The following is a 23,024-nucleotide window of genomic DNA, read 5'->3' on the forward strand; positions in this document are numbered from 1 at the left end:
CATTTCTACAGTTGATTCATATTGCTAGGACTTGCTGTGATGTGTGTTTTTTGTTTTGTTTTCTTTTCTTTTGGTACATGCCCCTAGCGGGAACCGAACCTGGGACTCTCTGGTCCGCAGGCCAATGCTCCAACTGCTGAGCCAAACTGGCCAGGGCTCTTTTCCTTTCTTTTTTAAGATGTTACAACAGAAGGTAGAAAGCAGTGGTAGAAGATGGGGTGGGAAACCCAAGTTCTAGTTCTGACATAATTCTCACTAGCTTGTGACTTGGGTCAAGTTATAGAAGTCTTCTGAGCCTTGTGTTGACTCTATAGTTCTTTCTAACTCTAATGTTATAGACCATTTTTGAGAGCGAAAAATATTGCCCAGCTGGTGTGGTTTAGTGGATTGAGCATCATCCTATGGACTGAGAGGTCTCAGTTCTATAAGGGCACATGCCTGGGTTACGGGCTCCATCCCCAGTGTGAGGTGTGCAGGAGGCAGTCAATCGATGTTTCTCTCTCACATCAATGTTTCTCTCTCTCTCCCTCTTCCTCTCTAAAAAAAAAAAAAAAATCAATAAAAACATTTTTAAAAATAAAATACAAAAACATTGTTTGATTAATTATGGAATAGGAATTCGATGGAGCATTGTGTAAAGTCTTTGGAGCCAAAAGGATTTGGTTTAATTACTTGCTCTGGTGATTTTTTTGCCTTATCACTTTTTCTGCACCCCCATTTTCCCATCTGTAAAGTGGGGATAATATCTATATTAGCAGTTCATTTGAAAGATGAGAGATAATAGTATTGACTGTTTAGCGTAATCTGATCAAATAATAATAACTAAGTCCATTGGTTCTTATTAGTAAGTAATCATTAATGTCTCTATAGCTACCACCATTGATGTTCTGATATTATTTTGTTTTGCGTGTTTTGTTTAATTGGTGAGGTGGAAGTTGGTATCAGAAAGTAGAGGTGGAGATACCTTAGTGGCTTTTTGATAAACTCTAAAGTCCTTAGCATGAATGACATCCAGGGTTCTTCTTTCCTGTTCTTTATCAACTCCCACCTTTTTCCACCTTGAAGTATGAACCCCTTATTCTCAAAGTTTTTATTTCCTCTCTTTCTCCCTCCTGCCCTCCCCTAAACCTTTGTACATGTTTCTATTCCTTTCTGTCTTTCACACCACAGCTTCTTAAAGCCAGACATTTGATGAATGAATGAATGAATTACTTTAATCATTATCATCAGAACAAAAATGTTTGTGATGGGTCATTTAAGTATCAAGATGGCTTGAGAGCCAGTCATGTGGTGCCATATACTAGGGACTGTAGAGGATAAAATGAAGTGAATAGTGATACCTGTTGCCAAGGAGCCCAGCAGTGAGAAAAACATACACACTGTCAAACACGAACAACCACATGGGACCAAACATGCTTATGAGTCCAAAGGAAATAATTTTTTACTAACAAAATGAATGATATGCTCATCTTTCTCATGTATGAGCCATAGTAACTTGGAGAGGTCACGAGCACAGGGTTATGGAGCCAGACCACTTGGGTATATGCTCACATCTCCACCACCCACTATCTCTTTGACCTTGAACAAATTACTTAAACTCTCCATTTTTTCGTGGGTAAAATAGAGTTAATAATAGAACTTTTACCACATAGGGTGATTAGGAGTATTCAGTAAGTTTAATATATGAACAGCATTAAGATCACAGCTTTGTACATAAGTGCTATGAAAGTGTTAGCTACTTTATTCTTTATATTTTTAGAAGAAAACTACAGAAAAATATTTTCTTTTAAATAAAATATTGTCATCCTTTTTATTGTTAGTCTTTTACACTGAAGAAGGATCCATGCTAGATCAAAGGATTAAATTTTAGATCAGGGATTAAATTTAAAGTTGCAACCAACGTTCATTTCTACTTGAGCTAGCACTAGAGCAAAGCTTGTCAGCCACCGTTTACCTGTGCTTTGTCGTCTTTATCCTTGGTATCTGTCTTCTTTTTATGTATCATATTTTTCTGTGTATCTTTGATAAATGTGTAGAACTTAGAGGCTTTCATCTAGCATAATGTCAGCAATGAACCTGCAATGAGTATCCTCTCTTTTGTATAAGCAGAAGTACTTAAATTCCTGATGTAAAGATCTAAATGTGAACAAACACTAGGCTACAAATCTTTACATTCTTGCAGGAACTCTTTGAGATGTCTTATGACTTTTTTTAAACCCTGAGCACAACACCTGGATAGAAATAATTTGGAAAGCAAAGGGAGAGATTTCATGAGACTTAATTCAAAGTAGCCATTAATATCACTATTTAGTTTGCTCTTTCTTGGAGGAACTGGAATGAGAATATCAACAGTTAAACAGAGTACCCGTGAACATGGACCTGTGTACTTGCAGAAGTCTTCCCATCTAAATTTAGAGTAGCAGTGATGAGAAATTAAAATGAAAGAATTATGTAGACTAGTATTACGTGTCATTATTTAACACCAAGCATTGGATGGTGACTACATATTTTTTATGTTGTTAATTCTAATAATTTCTTTACATTTGGCATTTTACTTTAACTCAAATAATCTACATTTGTAAATAAGAGTATGCATGCATTTTACTTATTTTTCTTTGCATGGGAGTAGACCACATTCAACCAATCCATTTCAGGCTATGAAAGGTGGAGGTCTTGGTTAAAAAAAAGAAAAATTAATATATTATTTTTATTTAAATAAAAGAATTGATATTGTATTACTATTTGTTTATATTATGATATATAAGTAATTCTTAACATAAGTGGTTATGATTATAGTTATGTAAAAATTAGTATGCTGTGACTGGCGGTTGAATTTCATTTTTAGTTGCCTTTTTTTTCTTTTATAGCTTTTCACCTCTGGTTCCTACATCTGGATTGTAGCCATAAGTGGACTTGTAAGTGTGATTCCCTCCTCTCCCTGCTCCCTCTCTTTTCTGAAGAAACTTTAGGGAAAATGTCATATTTAGATTATGGGTCATATTCAGTTGTCTCCAACATTTTTTAAAAATTTAATTTAATTTTTTTACCCTCACCCAAGGACATTTTTTAATTTTTTGTTCAGATAGAACGGGAGGGAGACAAAGGAGGAGAGAGAGAGAGAAACATCGATGTGAAAGGGACACATCAAGTGGTTGCCATCAGCACGACCCAACCAGGGCCGGGGACAAACTGCAACCGAGGTACATGCCCTTAGCAGAAACCGAACCCGGGTCTCTCTGGACTGCAGGCTGATGCTCTCACCACTGAGCAAACCGGCCAGGGCTTCAACATTTTTAAAACATGTTAGGTTCTGTCTTAAATGCTACTTCCTTAGTGATTAAAAAAAAAAAAAAAAAGGTGGGGGTGGCTAATTACATGGATAATTGAGATGAAGGGGGCCTGTTTATCTTCGTTTTCCAGGTAATTTTTATGAAAGTTTTGGCTGAATTTCTTTTTAGTGTTATTTTTAAATTGCATTAGTAGTTGAACTCATAGTAAGAAAAAAATAACAGAAAAAGAAAATGAAGAAGTTGGGTTTACTAAAAATAACGAGAGACATTCTGCTTGTTTTGTAAAGAGACACTGTCATGCAAGGGAAAAAAATAAGGCCAAGTGGAAAGTCAGGTGGATTGGAACAGACAGAAGACTCATTGGGGTGAATGGCCAGAGAAGGGAGAAGTGAATGAGCCCAAGGATTTGGGTGGTGTCCTCATTCTTTGTGCTAGAATGTCTTCATCTCACCCATTCCCATGCTGCATTTGTCTTAACTTTACTTATGCAGTATTTAGAAAGCTATCTAGAACATGAAATTCAACTTTACTTTTCATCCATGACATAAATTTGAACTCTGAAATTTATATAAATACAAGTTTATAACTGTATTTTAATTTTTTTCCTAGAAAAGTCTAAGAAAATTACAGAATAGATTCTTAGTAATATGTAGGTATCAGAGAGACCTTTGGAAATAACTGTGCATTCTACTGTAGACATTTTGATTTTAAGTATGTTATCACTGTGACTTGCTTTCCATTGAATGGTATTTTGAGTTACTATGTCATTACATTAAACCAGCTTACTTCTCTTCTTCCTTTATGCTCTCTAAATAATTTCTTTTGTGTTTGTTCTTTTCATGTACAACTTAATCTTTCATTTGCCACAGCTACTAGCCAAAATTCTGGGGATTTAAGTCACTTTTTTCTGCCTCCCTAAGTACCTTCTCAGATACCCAGATACCTGATTTGCTTTAGGACCACAGCGCTGAACTCCACTGTGAGGTCTTTGAACCATCTGAGCCACCTGGTATTCTTAAGACTTGTGGTGACTTAGAGACCGCCCGGGGTCAGACTGAATCTATGGGGCACAATTGCCAGGCTCTCTCCAGTCTAATTTCATCCCCACTTAAACTATCAGCTTGATTGACAGCTACTTAATCAGCCTGAGAAAAAATAGCTCATTGCTTTCATCATTAGAGCAGCATGAGAATTTACTGTTTTGTTTATGATACATTTTGTTTCTCTTAGCAGTGATGGTCTCAAGTCCTTTTTTGAATATTTTTCTAAAACATTTAAGAATTTGCAAAGTACCTTATATGCTATTCTATTGTATTAGTTTACTATTGATTGATTTGATCTCATTATTCAAACAATTCTTTAATAATTCATTATGTGATTCATTGTTTTAAGGCATCTCATTTTCTTTCTTTATTCTGTTTTCAGGCTTCTTGTTTTAAATTAAGAGCTTGCTGTTACCTCAGATAGTTTCATTTTGTGACATTCAGTACTCTAGAATTGGCAGTTACATTTTTCATCTTTTTGTAATCTTTTTAAAATCTAAAATATGCATGTGGTCACAGTCTTTTTCAGTATACATGCTTAAAAGGTAATAAGGTGCTTGTTTTAATTCTTTTTTGAAGAATCAGAAGTTAACAAATTTTCAACATAAAATTCCCTTGTTTCAGAAGAGTGAATTACACATATTTGGAATATAATTCCCAAATAAATTTAGCATTTAAATAATTCCACTTTTTTTTTCTTTATTGATTTTAGAGAGAGAAGAAGGGAGAGAGAGAGAAACATCGATGAGCGAGAACATCTGTTGGCCGTCTCCTGCATGCCCCCCACTGGGGATCCGGCCCACAACCTGGGCATGTGTCCTTAACTGGGAATCCAACCAGTGACCTCTTGGTGCATGGGTTTACGCTCAACCACTGAGCCACACCAGCTGGGCCTTTTTTTTTTTCTTTATTGATTTTAGAGAGGGAGAGAGAGAGAGAAACATTGATGAGAGAGAACATCGATTGGATAAATAATCCCACTATTAATAAACACTTCTGAGCCAAATGAATTTTCACTTTTTACAGTAATTAAAGCTAGTGTTATTGACCTCCCACCATGAACACAAATCTGATAAATCTTCATATCAGCCTTGTTTATTACTCCACCATAATTAGGTGATACTGTGTTTACTTCAAATGATTAATATCAGTGCAAAACTATACCCAATTTTCCTTAATGATATACCATAAATATTGGTGCTTATTTTGAACTTAATGAATATTTTATTTCTCACTTTTTTTTCTGAAGTATTTGAGTATGCTGTACTTTATCTAAGGATAATTATGAAGGATGTTAAAATCATTTGTGAATATTTGCTTTACATACCACTGATTATAACATCCAAGTCTAAAATTTACAAAGCCACAGCTTGTCCCAGATATCTCTTGCTCAATGTGATTTCTCCTCTTCCCATACATATCAAGTGACTTCCCTTTTTTGGTTTTGTTTTTTAATGCTAAATAAAATAATAACAAGAAAATAAAATTCTTACTATCAAAAAGAAATGCACAGATGGTATTCAGCATTTTGGAGGAATGTTAGAAAACCTGTTGATGAAATTTTACCTTTTGCCATTAAAATCAATAATTCTCCTAACATACTGTATGTGTTAAGGAAGTAATTTTATTTCAATATGTCAGTTATGAGTTTTTTAAGAGAAAAAGCTTTTTAACAAAAGAACATTTGTGCCCTGGCCGGTTTGCCTCAGTGGTAGAGCATCAGCCTGCGGTCCAGAGAGACCTGGGTTCGGTTCCCACTAAGGGCATGTACCTTGGTTGCAGTTTGTCCCCGGCCCTGGTTGAGTCGTGCAGATGGCAACGACTTGATGTGTCCCTTTCACGTCGATGTTTCTCTCTCTCCCTTCCCACTCTCTCTGAACAAAAAATGGAAAAATGTCCTCGGGTGAGGATAAAAAAAAGAACATTTGTGTAAAGCATAAGTCATATGTTATTTGCTGTCATAGAAACCAAAAACTTTACTTATGTTTTCTGGAAAGCCACCAACTTTTAATTTAGCATCTTTCATTTAGTTATTGGTGTATTATTTGGATTAGGCAAGTTTTTCTCTCTCCTTGTATCACTCATTCTTACATGATTATAAATGTTTCTGAATATTTAACTTTAAAATACTCCACTGATTAAAAGAGGAGGTTGATATATCAGTATACATAGTATTTTATTAGGTGGGATCCCACACTCTATCTTTAGTAGTATCACAAAAAGGAATAAGGACTAAATTTTTTTTCCTGGGTTGAGAGGGGAAAATAGTGTTTAGCTTTACCAGGAGCAATAATAAATTAGTTTGCCTAGGACAGCTGTCATTCCAGTTTTGTTTTGTGATTCATTAGAGATTCCAGCTGTTGCCTTTCCTCTAGGAAAGGGTAAGGGGCATTCAGTGTTGCTTACAGATCACTTTGAGATTATGCATATGCATCATTGATAACATATTTTTATGTTGCATTCCTCCCTTGGCAATTCTAGTTTTTAATACCAACATTTAATATTTAAAATACCACTGTTTTCATGAAAGGTTGCCAAATTGTCATTGGGAAGCTTGTATTTCAGTTTAAGCAAGAAATTAAAATATGTTAGTATACACCTACTGCCATCATATTCTCACCATGAGGTTTAACTTGTTCTCTTAATGTCTTTGGTGAGACCTTCAAAAATTGAGATACTCTTTTTTTGTATTTCAGTGTCACTAACCTTGTTACACATTAATACTTTTTTTCCTTTGAGAAAATATTTCTTCTTGAACTTTGTAAAGTAAGTTCTGTTTGTGGTTCTGCAGTGAGACTTTGGGCCATCCATATCTCTGTACTTCTTCATTTTCTACTGTTTTATGAATCATAGTAGTGAGTCATTACCACTGGAATGCACCCTAATTCTCAAAAGCTGAAGCCTGAGCTAATTCTGGCATGATTAAAACAGAAAGAGCCTGCTTTTGTCAAATTTTTTTTTTTTTTTTTTTTTTTTACAATTCACATATTTGTCATTATTTGGTTCTCTTTTAAGCTGTTTGGGAGCATATTAACAGACAGGCCTATATTTCTCAGACTCCAGGCTTCTCTCCTTCAATATATACCTTTTACATTCTGCCCATTTTCTGTGTTTGTACTTGTTTCGTATAGTATTTCAGACTTATTTTCTTATGATGAAGCATCCTTAGTATAGAAAAAAATCTGTCCTACCAAATAAAATTAGAAACATAGATTGACACCAGATTATTAGGACTTTAAATGTGGTCTAAGTTAGTATTTTTTTCTGTAGGCAGTGGGGGGATCTTTAGCGCTTTACAAGCAAAAAACTTCATGATGTGCAAGATTATAGACATCTTATTAGGTTTTGTAAGTGATAGAAAAGGGGAAGGGAAGAATGAGCAATCTTAGAGTCAGGATAGCTCATTTGTGGGCTGTGATTTGCCTTTCTTCCCTCCACAGTAGTTTTACAGACAAAAAAATAAAACATTGTATCTGTAAAAGAAAAAGCATCTGAACAGAACCTAATATTGATTGGCTTTCCAAGTCATGGTATAATACTAAGGGAAAAGTTTATGGGCCAGCATGATCTGTGGAAATCTGACCTGCTTTGGAGTACGTTTTGGAGCTCTGACCTGCCCCCTGGTTGAATGAGGATGGGCTGTTAGGTCCTCTGTGCCTTCCCCTGCTTTTCATGTCTTTCTCTTCTCTTCATGCTTCCTTTTCTTCTATTCACTCCTTCTTCCCTTACATTTCTTCTCCGGAATGACCAAAGAAGAGTACAGTGTAGCAGGTCAGATAACACATCTGATGCCCATGGTTTTTAGTTGAATTTTAAGGACTGAGATTAGCAGTACATTGAAAATGAGGACAGACACTGCAGAAGAAAGTCAAGGCTGTTTAGAGTTGTGAGTTTGGTTGGGCTTATGAAAGGATAAAGGGTAAAGAAAGCTGAAGATGACGTTAGAAGACATTCATGTTTAGAGGTCACTTTTACCTTTTTATAACTAAAATAGTATTTATAATTCCAACACTGAATGGAGTACTTATCAGTCCATTGTACCCCTCCCTCATGTGCATTCATTCATATCTTCTGTCTACCCCCCTTTTCCTTCTCTTCTTCTCTGTGCCCCCTTCTCCTGTCCTGATCTCAGGTGGCCTGGAACTACTAAGAGAAATTGTCCTCTGCTTTGTCAGAGCAATTACAACTCAGTCCAGGGCTGAGAAGGAATGTTTTATTAGACAGGGAGTATACAGGAAGGGAGTGACTAGTAGACTTTGATTTTTAAATGTTCAGTATAAAATAAATGAGGTTATGCCACTATCTTGATAAAACTGACACAGAAGTGCCTTATAAAATATAGCAATAAACACTTTTATTACTGTAATTTATCTTTTACCTGTAGGCAAAAACCTAGCCTCCTTTCAAAATGTTTTAAAATTTCGCCTCCTCATGTACCTTTCTCACTGCTGTGTACCATATAATTTAGTGACACTGAAAGTTTTACTGTTCCCAAATAGCTTGTCCTATACTGGGGTTCTGTGCCAATGTGCAGTCATTTTCTTTAACAAATACACGGCACTTACAATGTACCAGGCATTTGTGGTAGGTTATATTATTTGTTCAAATATTTTTGTTCAATATATTTGATGCCCCTCTCTACAGGGTCCATCTCTACATGTCTTCTACATGCCCCATTAACATCAAGCTTTACTCTGTGACTTAAATTAGCCACTAAAATAAGAGCAGAAATTAATGCTTTACAAGCAGAAGTTTTAAGAGCCATTGCACCGCCCTGGCCAGTTTGGCTCAGCGGTTAGAGCGTCGGCCTGCGGTCCGGAGAGACCCGGGTTCGATTCCCGCTAAGGGCACGTACTTCGGTTGCAGTTTGTCCCCGGCCCTGGTTGGTCGTGCGGGTGGCAGCCACTCGATGTGTCCCTTCACGTCGATGTTTCTCTCTCTCTCTCCCTTCCTCTCTCTCCCTCCCACTCTATCTGTACAAAAAAATGGAAAAGTGTCCTCGGGTGAGGATTAAAAAAAAAAAAAAAAAAAAGAGCCATTGCACGGTTCCACCATTATTCTGTTTCTTTTACCATGAGGAAAGCATGTGCCAGATAGAAGCCTAGATCCCAGAGTAATCCAGAAGACTGTGGTCAATGTGTAAGATGAGCAAGAAATAAATTTTTGTTATAAGCTACTGAAATTTGGGATAATTTGTTAGCACAGTATAAACTAGAGAAAGCAGATTATTCTAGCTCTTTTCTAAGCACTTTATAAATATTATCTTAATTAGTTCTCATAAAAGCCTGATGATGTAAGGGCTATTATCCCCATTTTATAGATGAGGAAACGGAGGCACAGAGAACTTAAGTGATTTGCCAAGAATATAAGCTGATAAGTAGCAGAAATAGGATTGAAATGCAGATTTTCTAGCTTTATTGTCTATGCTTTTAAGAGGTAGTTTTGCATAAGCATGTGCAGTTTCTTTCAACTGTATTCCTTCTTTCACCATGAGATCCCTTCTTTTCCTAGAAAAATTATATTCATTTAAGTTCTGACTCAAGATTTTTTATGAGTCAGCCTTATCTTCCAGTTATATTCTTTATAATCTCTAGTGCCTACCACAGTGTCTGGCATTTTATCTACATTCTATAAATAATTGTTGAGTTTCAAAATTCAGTATTATCAAAATAATTTCTATGCTGTTAAACACTGTAATACTTTGTTATTATCAGGATGCTTTCAACATGTGCTGCCTTACTAGGTTCTTGACACCATCTATACAGTGGTGGAGAACCTAGACTCACCATTTTAAAGATGAGGAGGCTGGGGTTCAAGTTGCACAACTGATGGGTGATAGAATAAGGACCAAAGGCCAGGTATTCTTGTCCTGGTCCAGGGCTTTCCACTGCACTTTCCAAGGTTCTCATTCATGTCTGTTTCAACCACAAGACATTTATGTACAAAGCTATTCTTAGATCTTCCCTTGACTATACCAGTAAGATGAGGCCCTATTAATAATCAGTGGAGATAGGATTCTGGAAAGAGATCCTGGATATGAAGAAATTTTAAAAGCAGACCAGAGGTATTGAAAGACACATATCAAGGACAGTTTTCTGCAGCCTTCACTATAAATTTTGTGGGCCAACTAATATCCAAGAAAACTCTGTCCCATTGGAAGCCTTTACTTTCTTCCTGATATGAAAAATCCAGCCCTTAGCTATAGCTTTCTCTTCTAAGAACATCAAGACATTTAACTGGTTCTCCATCTGCTAGATTCAAGATGCAGCTCAAACCTCACCTTCAACAAACTTCTTGTCTCTGTTTCTGGCATTGTCTTGCATAAGACAATGAAATAAAGAATGGCTTTGAGCAAGTTTAAAGGATAATTTAAAATATGTTTTGCTGGTTCAGTAGTGCTGCTGGTCAAAGGAAAAAGAAATGAAGATAAGGAAGTGGTTGTCAAGAACACAGCCATACTTCTAAATTTTAGAGGATTACTGGCAGATTATCATGTCAGTTGCAACACAGAGCATTTTCCCACAGGGTCTTCACAGTGTTTTCCTATCAAGAAATAGAAAGCCTTGAATCAATTTTGATTATCTCTTTAAACTGATTTTTTAAGAAATGGAAGTGTCCAATGTTTTTTCCTCTTTGGGGCTGATGTGTTGATATTTCTCTTCTATCTTGATAATAACTTCCAGGAAAGGACTGTGGTAAAATAAATGCATGTTATTTTGTTTTTGTTTTTTTATCCTCACCTGAGCATATTTTTCCCTTTTTTTGTTCAGATAGAGTGGGAGGAACAGAGAGAGAGAGAGAGAGAGAGAGAGAGAGAGAGAGAGGAAACATTGACATGAGAGGGACACATTGAGTGGTTGCCTCCCACAAGACCCCAATAAGGACCAAGCACAAATTGCAACCGAGGTATGTGCCCTTGACCAGAATCGAACCCAAGACTCATTGGTCCACAGGCGGGCCAACGCTCTAACAGCTGAGTCAAACTGGCCAGGCCTGCATGTTATTTTATATATATTCATTATTTATAAACAATAGCATAGTTTATCAAAGTCTTCTCATGTTAGTTTATGTTAGGTAGGAATATTTTCAAGATACAAGAATTTTTTGGTTGCTAAAGGTTATTTTTAGTGCTAAAATCTTACCTCTTTTATAAAATCTAAAAGATTTATGTATCTAAAAATGTCCAGATCTTTCTAGATCTTCACATTCACTTTTTCATGGAAGAAAATTCTTTTTCTGTTTATGAAAATATTATTTATATACAATAAAATTCACCAATTTTAAGGCTACAATTGGATGAATTTTGGTAGTTGTATACAATTGTATAACTACCACCACCTCAGGATAGAAAACTGTCCCCTCACCCTGAACGTTTTTCCATTCCTTTTACTCTCTGTCCTCTCCCCCAACTGCCATTCCCACATAACCCCTGATCTTATGTCATTATAATTTTGCTTTTTCTAGAATTTCATATAATTGGAATTGTATAGTATGAAGTCTTTTTGTGTTTTACTTCTTTCACTTAGCATGATGTTTTTGAGATCAATCTATTCTTTATTAATACTTCATTCCTTATCATTGTAAGTATTAATTTATGGTCTGGTTGCACCACAGTTTGTTTACTCATTCACCAGTTGATGAACATTTGGGTTACTTCCAGGTTTGAGTTATGACTAAAGCTGCTATGACATCTGTGTAAACATGTGGACATATGCTTTAACATCTCTTGGGTCAATACCTAGGAGTAAAATTGCTGGGTCATATGATAAATGCATGTTTAGCATTATAAGGTACTACCATATAATTTTACAAAGTGGTTATACCATTTTGCATTTCCACCATCATGCATGAGTGTTTCAGTTGCTCCATATCCTTGCCAACACTTGGCATTATCAAGTGCTTTAACTTTAGTTGAAGTGTAATGATACCTTGTGATTCTAATTCGCATTTCTCTAGTGACTAGTGATATTGGGCATGTTTTCATGAGCCTTCTGATCATTTGTATATCTCTTTTATGAGATGCCTGTTCAAATCTTCTACCCACTTTTTCATTGGGTTTCATTTGTCTTCTACTTGAGTTAAAAGAACTCTTTATATTCTGGATATAAGCCCTTTGTTGGATACATTTTGTAAAAATTTTATCCCAGCATGCAGTTTGCCTGTTTGTTTCTTTAACTAAGTCAATGAGCAAAGTTTTTCATTGTGATTAATTCAGGTTTTCAGTTTTTAAATAGTTTGTGCTTTACAAGCATTTGCATTTTTATTTTTATTTTTATTTTTTGTTTGTTTTTTTTTTGTTTTGTTTTTTGTTTTTTATCCTCACCCGAGGACATTCTTCCAATTTTTGTACAGCTAGAGTGAGAGGGAGAGAGAGAGAGAGAAACATCGACGTGAAAGGGACACATCGAGTGGCTGCCACCCGCACGACCAACCAGGGCCGGGACACACTGCAACCGAAGTACGTGCCCCCAGCGGGAACCGAACCCGGGTCTCTTCGGACCGCAGGCCGACGCTCTAACCACTGAGCCAAACCGGCCAGGGCTGTTTGTTTTTTTTTAGCTAAATAGCCAATGGTATGTTTTGATCGACATAAATGGAGATGGAATGTGGAAAAATACTGGTTCTGTGAAAATACCCCCTTTCTCCATTAGTGGCATGCTCATTCAGCTCTTATCTTTATATTCCAGTAAGTTATTTTTGCTCGCACTGTTTAACAAACAAAGAGCAACATAAAATTCTTGCATACCTTGTTTGATCGGAGAATTTTATGTTTTTCATTTATCATTGTAAAACCAAGGACAATTTTATAAATTTTTTGTACATAGCTGTTACATGTAGGGCAACCTGTCTTTAAGTAGGGTTAAATTACTCTGAAGGAAATGAATCCTAGATAGTTTTCTCTTCAAGTCAAGCATCTTGTTTAAATAAACCTCTTGTTTAAAATGAAAAAAAAAAATTGTGCTTGTGATGTCTTATTTAAGAAATCTTTACTAATCCAATATCACATAGATTTTTATCTTCTATTTTCTTCTAAATTTATAATAGTTTTTACTATTACATTTAGGTCTAAGATCCATTTGTGTATACTTCTTGTTAGGTAAGATTTATTTTTTTCCATACCAATAGCCCATTGTTTTATCACCATTTGTTGAAAAGATCCTTTTCTCCTTTGTTGAAAATCAGTTGACCACTGTGGCTCTATTTTTTGACTTTCTTTTATATCCCAGTGATTTATATGTCTACCCTTACAGCAATATCATGCTGTCTTGAGTACTTCTGGTAAGTGTTGAAATCAGGTATATAAGTCTTCCAATTCTGTCCCTCTTTTTCAAAACTCTTTTAGCCATTTTAGGAACATTGACTTTCCATGTGCATTTTAAAATCAGCTTATAATTTCTTCATAAAAGAAAAAAACAGTTAAGATTTCATTTGTGATTGCATTAAAACTATAGATCAATTGGGAAAGATTGCCGTTGTAATTATTTTAAAATACGCCACACATTATTTTAAACTAAAGAGATGGAGCTTAATTCCCTTTTGCACACTTTCATTAAATGAATTCCAAAGTGTTCATGGGTTTGTTGATGCTATTTTAAGTGGAGTTGTTTTTATAATTTTTTCCCAATTGCTTGTTGCTAGCATATAGCAGTGTTGTTGATCTGTGTATTACTGTTATATCCCACAATTTGCTATATATTATTATTTCTGGTAGCTTTTCTATGAATTCCTTAGGGTTTTCTATATATGTGATCATGCCATTGGGAAATGTTTTGGTCATATGTTTACTCCTTTCTTTCTAATCTGTGCCTTTTATTTTTCTTGCCTTACTGTACTAGGTAAGACCTCTATTACAGTGTTAAATGAAAATGGTGAATGGACAGCATTGTCTTGTTCCTTGTCTCAGAAAGCATTGAGTTTTTCACTACTGAATTTATATCTATAAACATGTTAGTCATTTTAGATCTTCACATTTATTATTAGGTTATTATTTTTAGTCTAATGTAAGAAATAAGTTTCAACATAAGTCTATTCTCCCCTTAATTTTTAGTTTGTTGAATCAGCGTATGAAAAAAGATATAATTTTAAAGGGGGATAGTGTCCTTGTTAAAAGGTATATTAAAAAGTATTTACATTTAAGCACCTAATTAAGGCTTATCAATGTGCTAGAGATTCTGGTTGTTTCCCTGTATTTTTTTCTTAGAAACAGAACCTTCATCTTATGTCCCAGTTTTCTTTGCATCTAGGTATAGCCAACACACTAAATCCTGGTATCTTGGCCAGTAAGCTATAAACTTACATAATGGTGGGACTTTTGGAAAGGCTTCTTTTTTGTTATTCTTTATTCTCATCCAAGTATATATTTTTCATTGATTTTTAGAGAGAGTAGAAGGGAAGGAGGGAAGGGGGGAAATAGAGAGAGAAACATCGATGTAAGAGAGACACATCAGGGCACATTCGGCAGACACTCCGGAATATGCCCTGACAGGGGCCAATGATTGAACCTGCAACTCAGGTACATGCCCTTGACTGGGAATTGAACCTACAACCACTGAGCCATGCCAGCCAGGGCTGGAAAGGCTTCTTAAAGTAGCCTTTTATTTATTATTTTTTCCTTCTTTATTTTCCTCTCCCTACTACCTGGAATGCAATTAAGATGGTTGGAGCATTTATAACATGAGGGAGAAATAAACTTCTGTTGAATTTAAACCACTGTTGTTGTTTTTTTTGTTTTTGTTTGTCTGTTTGTTGTTGTTAATCCTCACCCTAGGATATTTTTCCATTTTTAGATAGGGAGAGAGGAATGGGGGGAGAGAGAGAGAGACATAGATTGGTTGCCTCCCGCATGACCCTAACAGGCCAGGGATCAAACCTGCAACCCAGGCATGTGCTCTTGACTGGGTATCAAACCTGCGACCCTTCAGTCCATGGGCCGATGTGCTAACCACTGAGCAAGATGAGCCAGGGCTGCCCTGGCCAGTTTTCTCAGTGGTTAGAGCGTTGGCCCACAGACCATAAAGTCCCAGGTTCGGTTCCTGCTAAGGGCATGGTTGCAGTATGTCCCCAGCCCCGGTTGGGGTTGTGTGGGTGGCAACTAGTCGATGTGTCTCTCTGACATTGATGTTTCTCTCTCTCTCCCCCCCCCCCCTTCCCACTCTATCTGAAGATAAATGCAAAATGTCCTCGGGTGAAGATTAAAAAGACAAAACAACAACAACAAAAATGATGGGCCAGGGCTTAAGCCACAGTTATTTGCAGTTTTCTACTTTATGCAGTTAAGCAAATCCTCCTGATGCATAATCTTCTGAAAAGAAAAGCTTAGAGCAGCTAAGACAATTTGTTAGGAGCATATAGTCTGTGATTAGCCTAATTAATTCTGTCCCCATTCCAATACAGCTTCCCAAGAATCAGTAGGATATCCAGTATTTTAATTGGATACTTCAAAATGATATTAAAAGAGATAAGAGAGCTATAGGGAATTCATCTGAGTCACTTTGAACTTGACAAAGAACAAGGTAGTGAGTGATACTCTGTCAATAGTGCTAAAGTCATATAATTCTATCTGCCATGAAAGGAATCCTTTTGTAATTAGTCTCAAATGGCAGACATAACTTCAGGCATCCCTAATTTGCCTACATATTCTTTGGGTAATAAAATAAGTAATTTCCATAATTCTTTCCTTCTTTCTTTAAGATTTCCAGTGAAGAGTGAATAGGAAAATGTTAAGGTCCATAAGTGCAGGGATTATTTTGTTTTGCTCCTGTTGCATCCCTGTGTTTAGAACCCAACCTAACACATGATAGATGTTCAGTAAGTATGTGTTTGAGAAATAAATGAGGCCTCAGTGGGTCTGGGTTCCTCAGGACTTGAGTGCAAATACAATCTGTGTGAAAGGGTCCAGGTTGAGGGCAATACTTGCCAAGGTAATACTTTGCCCCTCGGAAAAGTAGCCCCTTGCATTTGTCCTAATATGCCATTAGATGATAGATTTCTCAAATGTCGGAGCTGTGGTTCACAAGGACCATGGCACTGCAGTTTGCTCTGTGGGCTTTTGTTCAGCCACACTTGGCTGGAGAAAGAGATCAACAAGCACCTGGTGTCATTGCCAGGTCATGGTTTCTCATCTTTGCTTGCTGTGGTTTCAAGCTAATACTAAACAAGACGAGAGGACAGTGAGATTTACTGTCTATAATCAAGAGTGTTTTGCATGTTTTCTACCCAGCAAGTTAAATTCTTTATTTACCTGATGAGCATTATATCATGATTTCTCTCTAAAATGACTAGTAATCTGAAAAATTGAACTAAGTGTGTAATTGATGTCCATGTTTATTAATGGCCTAAAAGAAAACAATGTCCTGTTGTTGTACATTCTCAGTGAGATTTGTGAGGTAAGGGCTTGTACAGTTGGTGTATGGGGAGCTCCTGGCTCTAACGCAGAGCTTTGGTCTAGGCTTTTAACTGCACGTGGCCCAGAACACTTTCTGGTTCTAGTCGCCTGACCTCTGAGTCCATTTTCCAAGAGGGGATTCCTGATCCCTGCTGCTAGATGTTTGATTCCAGGGATAGCTAGCCTTCCCAGACACATGGCACTTATTCCTTTTCACTGTGTCCCATCGTCCTAAAGCTGACTCCTGGCCTATCCTAGAGCACTGCCACTGCTTCTTCCCTTGTCATTGGTCATTTCCGCTTGATCTTGGGCTTCCCGGCACTGAAGTCCTTCCAGACCCCCTTCGGTAGAGTTTCCTCTAGCATGACATGCAAATCTGAGCAGATGGCCTATATTTAAAACCTCCTTTTTCACAAACTCTTTGGGTTTCAAGAAAACTCTCATTCAGAACTCCCACTATGAGAAGGGTTTATGAGTTATTGGAAATGAAAGTTAAAAGTAACATGTAAATTGTAAGGTAGTATAATAGTAAGTGATGCTCTCTTGAAGCTTTTGGTAGTAATGAGGTATAATAGGTAAAATTTAATACATTTATTCTTATCCCATCTTCTCATAGAATAGGGTGGTGTGAGTATTATAATTATAGAAAGCTAAATTCTTTACATTCTTTATACTTTAATCTTAATCCTTTGTGAATACCTAAAACATTTTATAATAGCACTTTATTTATTTGACAACTTGAGGTCCTGCTGGGGTACCAGAGGCATGGACAGGTGGATGCTACCTTTTTGTCATATGGGAAAATATAAACTTAGGATCAGAAAAGTATGTCTAGCTCTGGCAGGTTTGGCTCAGCGGTTAGAGCATTGGCCCATGGACCAGAGAGTCCCGGGTTCGGTTCCCGCTAAGGGGACGTACCTCAGTTGCAGTTTGTCCCTGCCCCAGTTGGGGTCAGATGGGTGGCAACCAATCAATGTGTCTCTCTCACATGGATCTTTCCCCCTCTCTCTTTCCCTCTCTCTCCCTCCCACTCTATCTGAAGATAAAATGCAAAAATGTCCTCGGGTGAGGTTTAAAAATAAAAAGTGTGTCTACTGGCAACTTTCCAATTTCCTTTTAAAAATATCTAAGGTAACATATTTCTCTGTGGAGCATTTATTCATTCGCCATTCTCCCAGCAAGTACTTAGAGGGTAGTTAATATGTGCCAGGTGCTATTCTAGGCGCAGAGGCCAAACAGTGATCAAAACCAATCAACATGCCTTCCTTTCCGGAGTATACATGCAAATAGGAAGCAGCATTTAGAGTTGAAATTTAAGCAGATGAGCACAAAAGCCCTATGTTATTCCTGCCAGAATTTGCAGTAGTGTATTTGTTTATTACTGGACAGGGACAATTCTTCATAGGATATAGCTTGACTAAAATTGAATGCACATTTTGTAAGTATATAGATGATGGTGGGGGCAGGGGTAGACATGGGCAGGAGAATAACAATCTTTAACTTTCATCAGATTCTTGAGGAAATCTATAACCTAACCTCCTCCCCACACCCCAAAGTACCCCTACTAAACTGTGAACGATAGAGGAGAAAGAAACATTGATGCGATAAACAGCAATTGGTTGTCTCCTACTTACACCCCAACCAGGGATCGAACCTGCGGCCTGGCTATTTGCCCTGTCTAGGAATCAAACCCACCACCTTTTAGTGTACACTGGCTAGGGCTAAATTGTGAACTTTTTAAATACAAGCAACAAGTATGACTTTTCATTAGTTTTTTCCTAAATTTTAAAAAATATTTTTTCTTTTATTGATGTTCAAGAGAGAGGAAGGGAGAGGGGGAGAGAGAGAGAGAGAAATATCAATGAGAGAGAACACTGATTGGCTACCTCCTGCATGCCCCCCACTGGGAATCAGGCCCACAACCTGGGCATGTGCCCTGACTGGGAATCCAACCAGCAACTTCTTGGTGCATGGGTTGACACTCAACAACTGAGCCACACCGGCCAGGTTAATTTTTTAAAAAGATATAATTGTATAAAGCAAAACTAATACTGTGTTGATAGACTTATTAGGTATATAGTATAATATATAAGACAAAAAAAGCACATCAGTTAAATGGAATTATATTCTTACAACATATTTTACTTGAAGTAATTCAGTGTCAACTCTAGGCACATTGTGATCACTTAAAGATACATTTTTGTAATTCCAAGAGCAAACACAAGGGGAAAATGCCATGAGATATTATTAAAAAACAAATTTAAAATATTTAACACAAAAGACTTTAAAGTAGAAGAGGAGGAACAAAGAACAAAAAAACAGGTAAGGCAAGTAGAAACCAGATAGCAAAACCAACTATATCAAGATAAGTACTGTAAGTGTCAATAGCTAATCACTTCAATCAAAAGGCAGAGATTGTCAGACTGGATTTAAAAACATGAAACTGTTATATGCTATCTGTAAGACACACTTTAAACACAGGAAAATGGCTGAAAGTAAAAGGATGAAGAAAGAAAGATAAGTTATAGAAACAGCTTAAATGGCCATATTATATCAGACAGAATAGATTTCTATATGAGTATTACTAAAAAGAGATTTTGTTATGATAAAAGGGTCATTTATAAATGTATGTGTGCTAATAGCTTCTAAATACATGAAGTTTAACAAAACTAAAGGGACAAATTGACAAATTCACAATCATGGTTAGATACATATCTTGAGACTAAAATGAAAATGTTTAATTTTTTACTTAATTCATATCTCACAGTTTGTTTTGATCAACTTTTTTTCATATTTTGTTATGTTTATAACAACATTTTGCTACCTAGAGCTAAACCGTGTAACTTTACTATTTTACAGCCCATTTTCTGTTTTCCTTCCTACTCAGATCTTCAGAAAAGGAATTTCTACTTCCTCACCTCCAATTTATTTTGCACCTTTTGCCATATTTACTTCCTCTCTTTAAAAAAAAAAAAAAGTCTATTTGTTTCAGATAGTCCTACTGCCCACACACCTCCTCTACCCCTCCCCCATCATCCTGCTGTAGAAGAAACTGCTCTCCATGGTTCTGTACTAACTACTAAAGTATGTATCTGTAAACAGTAAATACTAGATTTTGTGTTTTGAAATTTTGCAGAAAGATGAATATAATATATAATACCTTTCTAAGAAACTTATTAACATGTACACTGAGTTTATTTTAATGGCTGTTTAGTCTTCCAGTAAATGAATAAACCACTCTTTAGCCATTTCTTTACTGGGGACACATTTCCGTTTCTTAGCTGTTACATATAGCATTGCAGTTGAGTATTCCCTAAAGCATACTTTCAGCTCTGCTAGGTGCATTCGGCCCTTGGCCCTCTGTATCCATGGGTTTCACATCGCAGATTCAACCAGTCACAGATTATATATATATGTGTGTGTGTATTTTTTTTTTAATCCTCACCAAGGATATTTCTCCATTTATCTTTAAATAGAGTGGGAGGGAAGGAGGGAGAGAGGAAGGGAGAGATAAACATCGACATGAGAGACACACATCAATTAGCTGCCTTCCACACAACCCCGACCAGGGCCGGGCACCAAACTGCAACCGAAGTATGTGCCCTTGACCAGAATCGAACCCGTAAGTCTTTGGTCCTCGGGCTGGCACTCTAACTGCTAAGCCAAACTGGCCAGAGCCAAAAATATTTTTTTTAGAAATCCTAGAATGTTCTGAAAATGAAAACTTGAATTTGCCACGTCGAGCACTACACTGAATCCAAAAGAATGAAATGACGTGTAGGCATACCCCTCTATGGCCTGTATGCAAATATAGGTTATGTGCAAATCGTACACCATCTTTTATGAGGGACTTGAGCATTCTCAGATCTGGGTATCCGCAGGGGTCCTGGACCCAATCCCCCTTCAGGTACAAAGGGACAACTGTGTTGTCAGACTGCTCTCCAGAGTGGTGGTACCACTCCACCTCTCTCAGGACTGTGTTAGTTCTTGGTTCTCCTCATCCTCACCAAAACTTGGTACCAGATTTTTCCACTTTTGCCTGTTGTTATATTTAACATTCTTCATTTTATATTGCATTTCCCTAAAAAACAGGTGAGGATAAACATCTTTTCATGTATTCGTTGGCCATTTGAGTTTCCTCTATTGGAATTGTCATTTCATCTGCTTTTTAAATTTGGCTGATTGTCTTTTTCTTATAATAGAGTTTCTTTATATGTTCTGAACACTACCTTTGTTGACTACAGGAATTCTAAGTACCTTCTCCCAGCCTCTAACTTGTCTTTTCACTTCATTCGTGGTAATTTTTGGCATACCGTAGCTTTTAAATTATAAAGTAAATAAATGTATATTTTCTTTTATAGTTTGTGTCCTATGTGTTTTATTTAAAAATCTTCCTTCATTCCATTGCCAAAACAAAGGTTTCTGTATTTAGTGCAGAAACATTTACAGTTTTGTAAATTGTATTTGTGTCCCTGATTCATTGGGAGTTTATATGTATGGTGTCAGGAAGGGGGTCCTTGTTTTGTCTTTATTCTTATTTATAGCTCATGTATCCTTTTCCCTCTAATTTACCCATTTCTGTTGTATACCAAATGCCCTTGTACTCAAGAGTCTGCTTCTGGGTTCCTGCTCTTTAGCTCTGTTTGAGTAGCTCTACACAAAGCCCACACTATTTTAAGTACTCAAGCTTTGTGGCATGTCTTGAAATCTGATAGGCCTTATTATGCGTCTTTAAAATTACCTTGGCTAGCCCTGGCCAGTTTGGCTCAGCAGGTAGAGCATCAGTCTGCAGATAAGGGAGTCCTGGGTTTGATTTCCTGCTAAGGGCACGTACCTCGGTTGCACTTTGTCCCCAGCCCTGGTTGGGGTCGTGTGGATAGCGACCACTCAATGTGTCTCTCTCACATTGACGTTTCTCTCTTTTTCTTCCTCCCTCTCACCCTCCCACTCTATATGAAGATAAATGCAAAAATGTCCTCAGGTGAGCATTAAAAACAGTTGACTAAAATTTCCTTGGCTATTCTGGCTCCTTTATTCTTTATTTTTAAATCTTTTTATTGTAGTATGTAAGACATACCAAAATGTGCATAAACTGCAAATGTAATGAAGCCAAACAAATCACTATAAAGTGAACACACCGTATAACCCCTCACAGGTCACAGCATTGCAACTCCAAAAGCCCCTCCCAAGACTGCTCTCCTGGAACATACGCTTTGCTTCATACTTTGCTTCATTGTTTCCCCATTTGATATATAGTTCAGATTGAGCCATTTACAAAAGTGAAATCATAATGTGATCTTTATGTGTGTCTTCTTTCTCCCAGCATTCTATTTTTAAAATTTAAACCTTAAATATTCCAGGTGAATTTTAGGGTTGGCATTTAAGTTCCAATAACAATAAACCCTATTAATATTTTATTTTTAATTATATTAAATTTACATATTTATTTGGTGAAAATTGGTATCTTAACAGTTTTGCACCTTCCCATTCATGGATGTGATACATATATTTATTACTAGGATTGGGTGTGTTTTTTTATTTCTCATACAGTTTTTAATTTTCTTTATGAAGGCCTTACATATTTTTTATTAAATTTATTCCTAAGTATTTTATAGTTGTTGCTGTTATCTACTGATAGCTAATTGTTATACCTTTTTAGATGGTCTAAATTTTATCTTTGGTAACTTAAGGATTTCTCTCTTTGTTTCACTACACTGGATCTAGATATAAATTTTATTTTATTATCCTTCTTTGGACACTTGCATTTTCAATCTGAGGATTTATATTCTGCATTAATTCTTGAAAACTCTCATCTATTATCCCTTGAAATATATTCACTCTCTCTCTGTATTTCCTGTTGTCTTCTGAAAGTTCTGAGACATACACCAAGGGCCTCTCTGCACAGAATCCACCTGCACAGAGCCCTGGACCTCCCCTCTGGGCCTGCTTTACCCTCCTTGATCCATGCCCTTCAGAGGTTTCATCTTCTTGCTGTAGGGGAAACAATGGGTAGATATGGGCTATGCTGAGTGTGGAGAGGAATTGAGGTTGCTTCTTACAGAGTTAAGAATCCTCCACTTCACTCCTGCCTTCCACAGTACCTGGTGCCTCTAATCCCTGAGTCTGTCACAGCTCCAGGGGGCCCATTTGCTGGCATTTGGATTTATCCTTCTTTCCATGTGCTAAGTGGTTTCTATTTTGTTGGTGTGGTTCAGGATTACAGATGCTTTTTAGTTTCATCAGAGGTGGAGTTTGTTTCTGTTTTCGATTTGTTGTTTTGTATCATTTTTAGTAACATGGGAATGA

At 36.7% G+C, this 23,024-nt stretch overlaps 1 protein-coding gene across 2 annotated transcripts in view; it reads left to right on the plus strand.

Annotated features, from left to right (window-relative positions):
- Positions 1 to 23,024, plus strand: part of UBAC2 (UBA domain containing 2) — a 190,279-nt gene that overhangs the window by 119,794 nt on the left and 47,461 nt on the right. For both annotated transcript variants that reach the window (XM_036249573.1, XM_036249572.1), the window contains one exon: positions 2,868 to 2,915. In XM_036249573.1, the coding sequence (XP_036105466.1) occupies positions 2,868 to 2,915 (48 nt within the window). The remainder of the gene's footprint in view (positions 1 to 2,867; positions 2,916 to 23,024) is intronic.

The sequence above is a fragment of the Molossus molossus genome, unplaced genomic scaffold (assembly GCF_014108415.1).
Source record: "Molossus molossus isolate mMolMol1 unplaced genomic scaffold, mMolMol1.p scaffold_m16_p_9, whole genome shotgun sequence".
In the NCBI taxonomy this organism is placed as follows: Eukaryota; Metazoa; Chordata; class Mammalia; order Chiroptera; family Molossidae; genus Molossus; species Molossus molossus.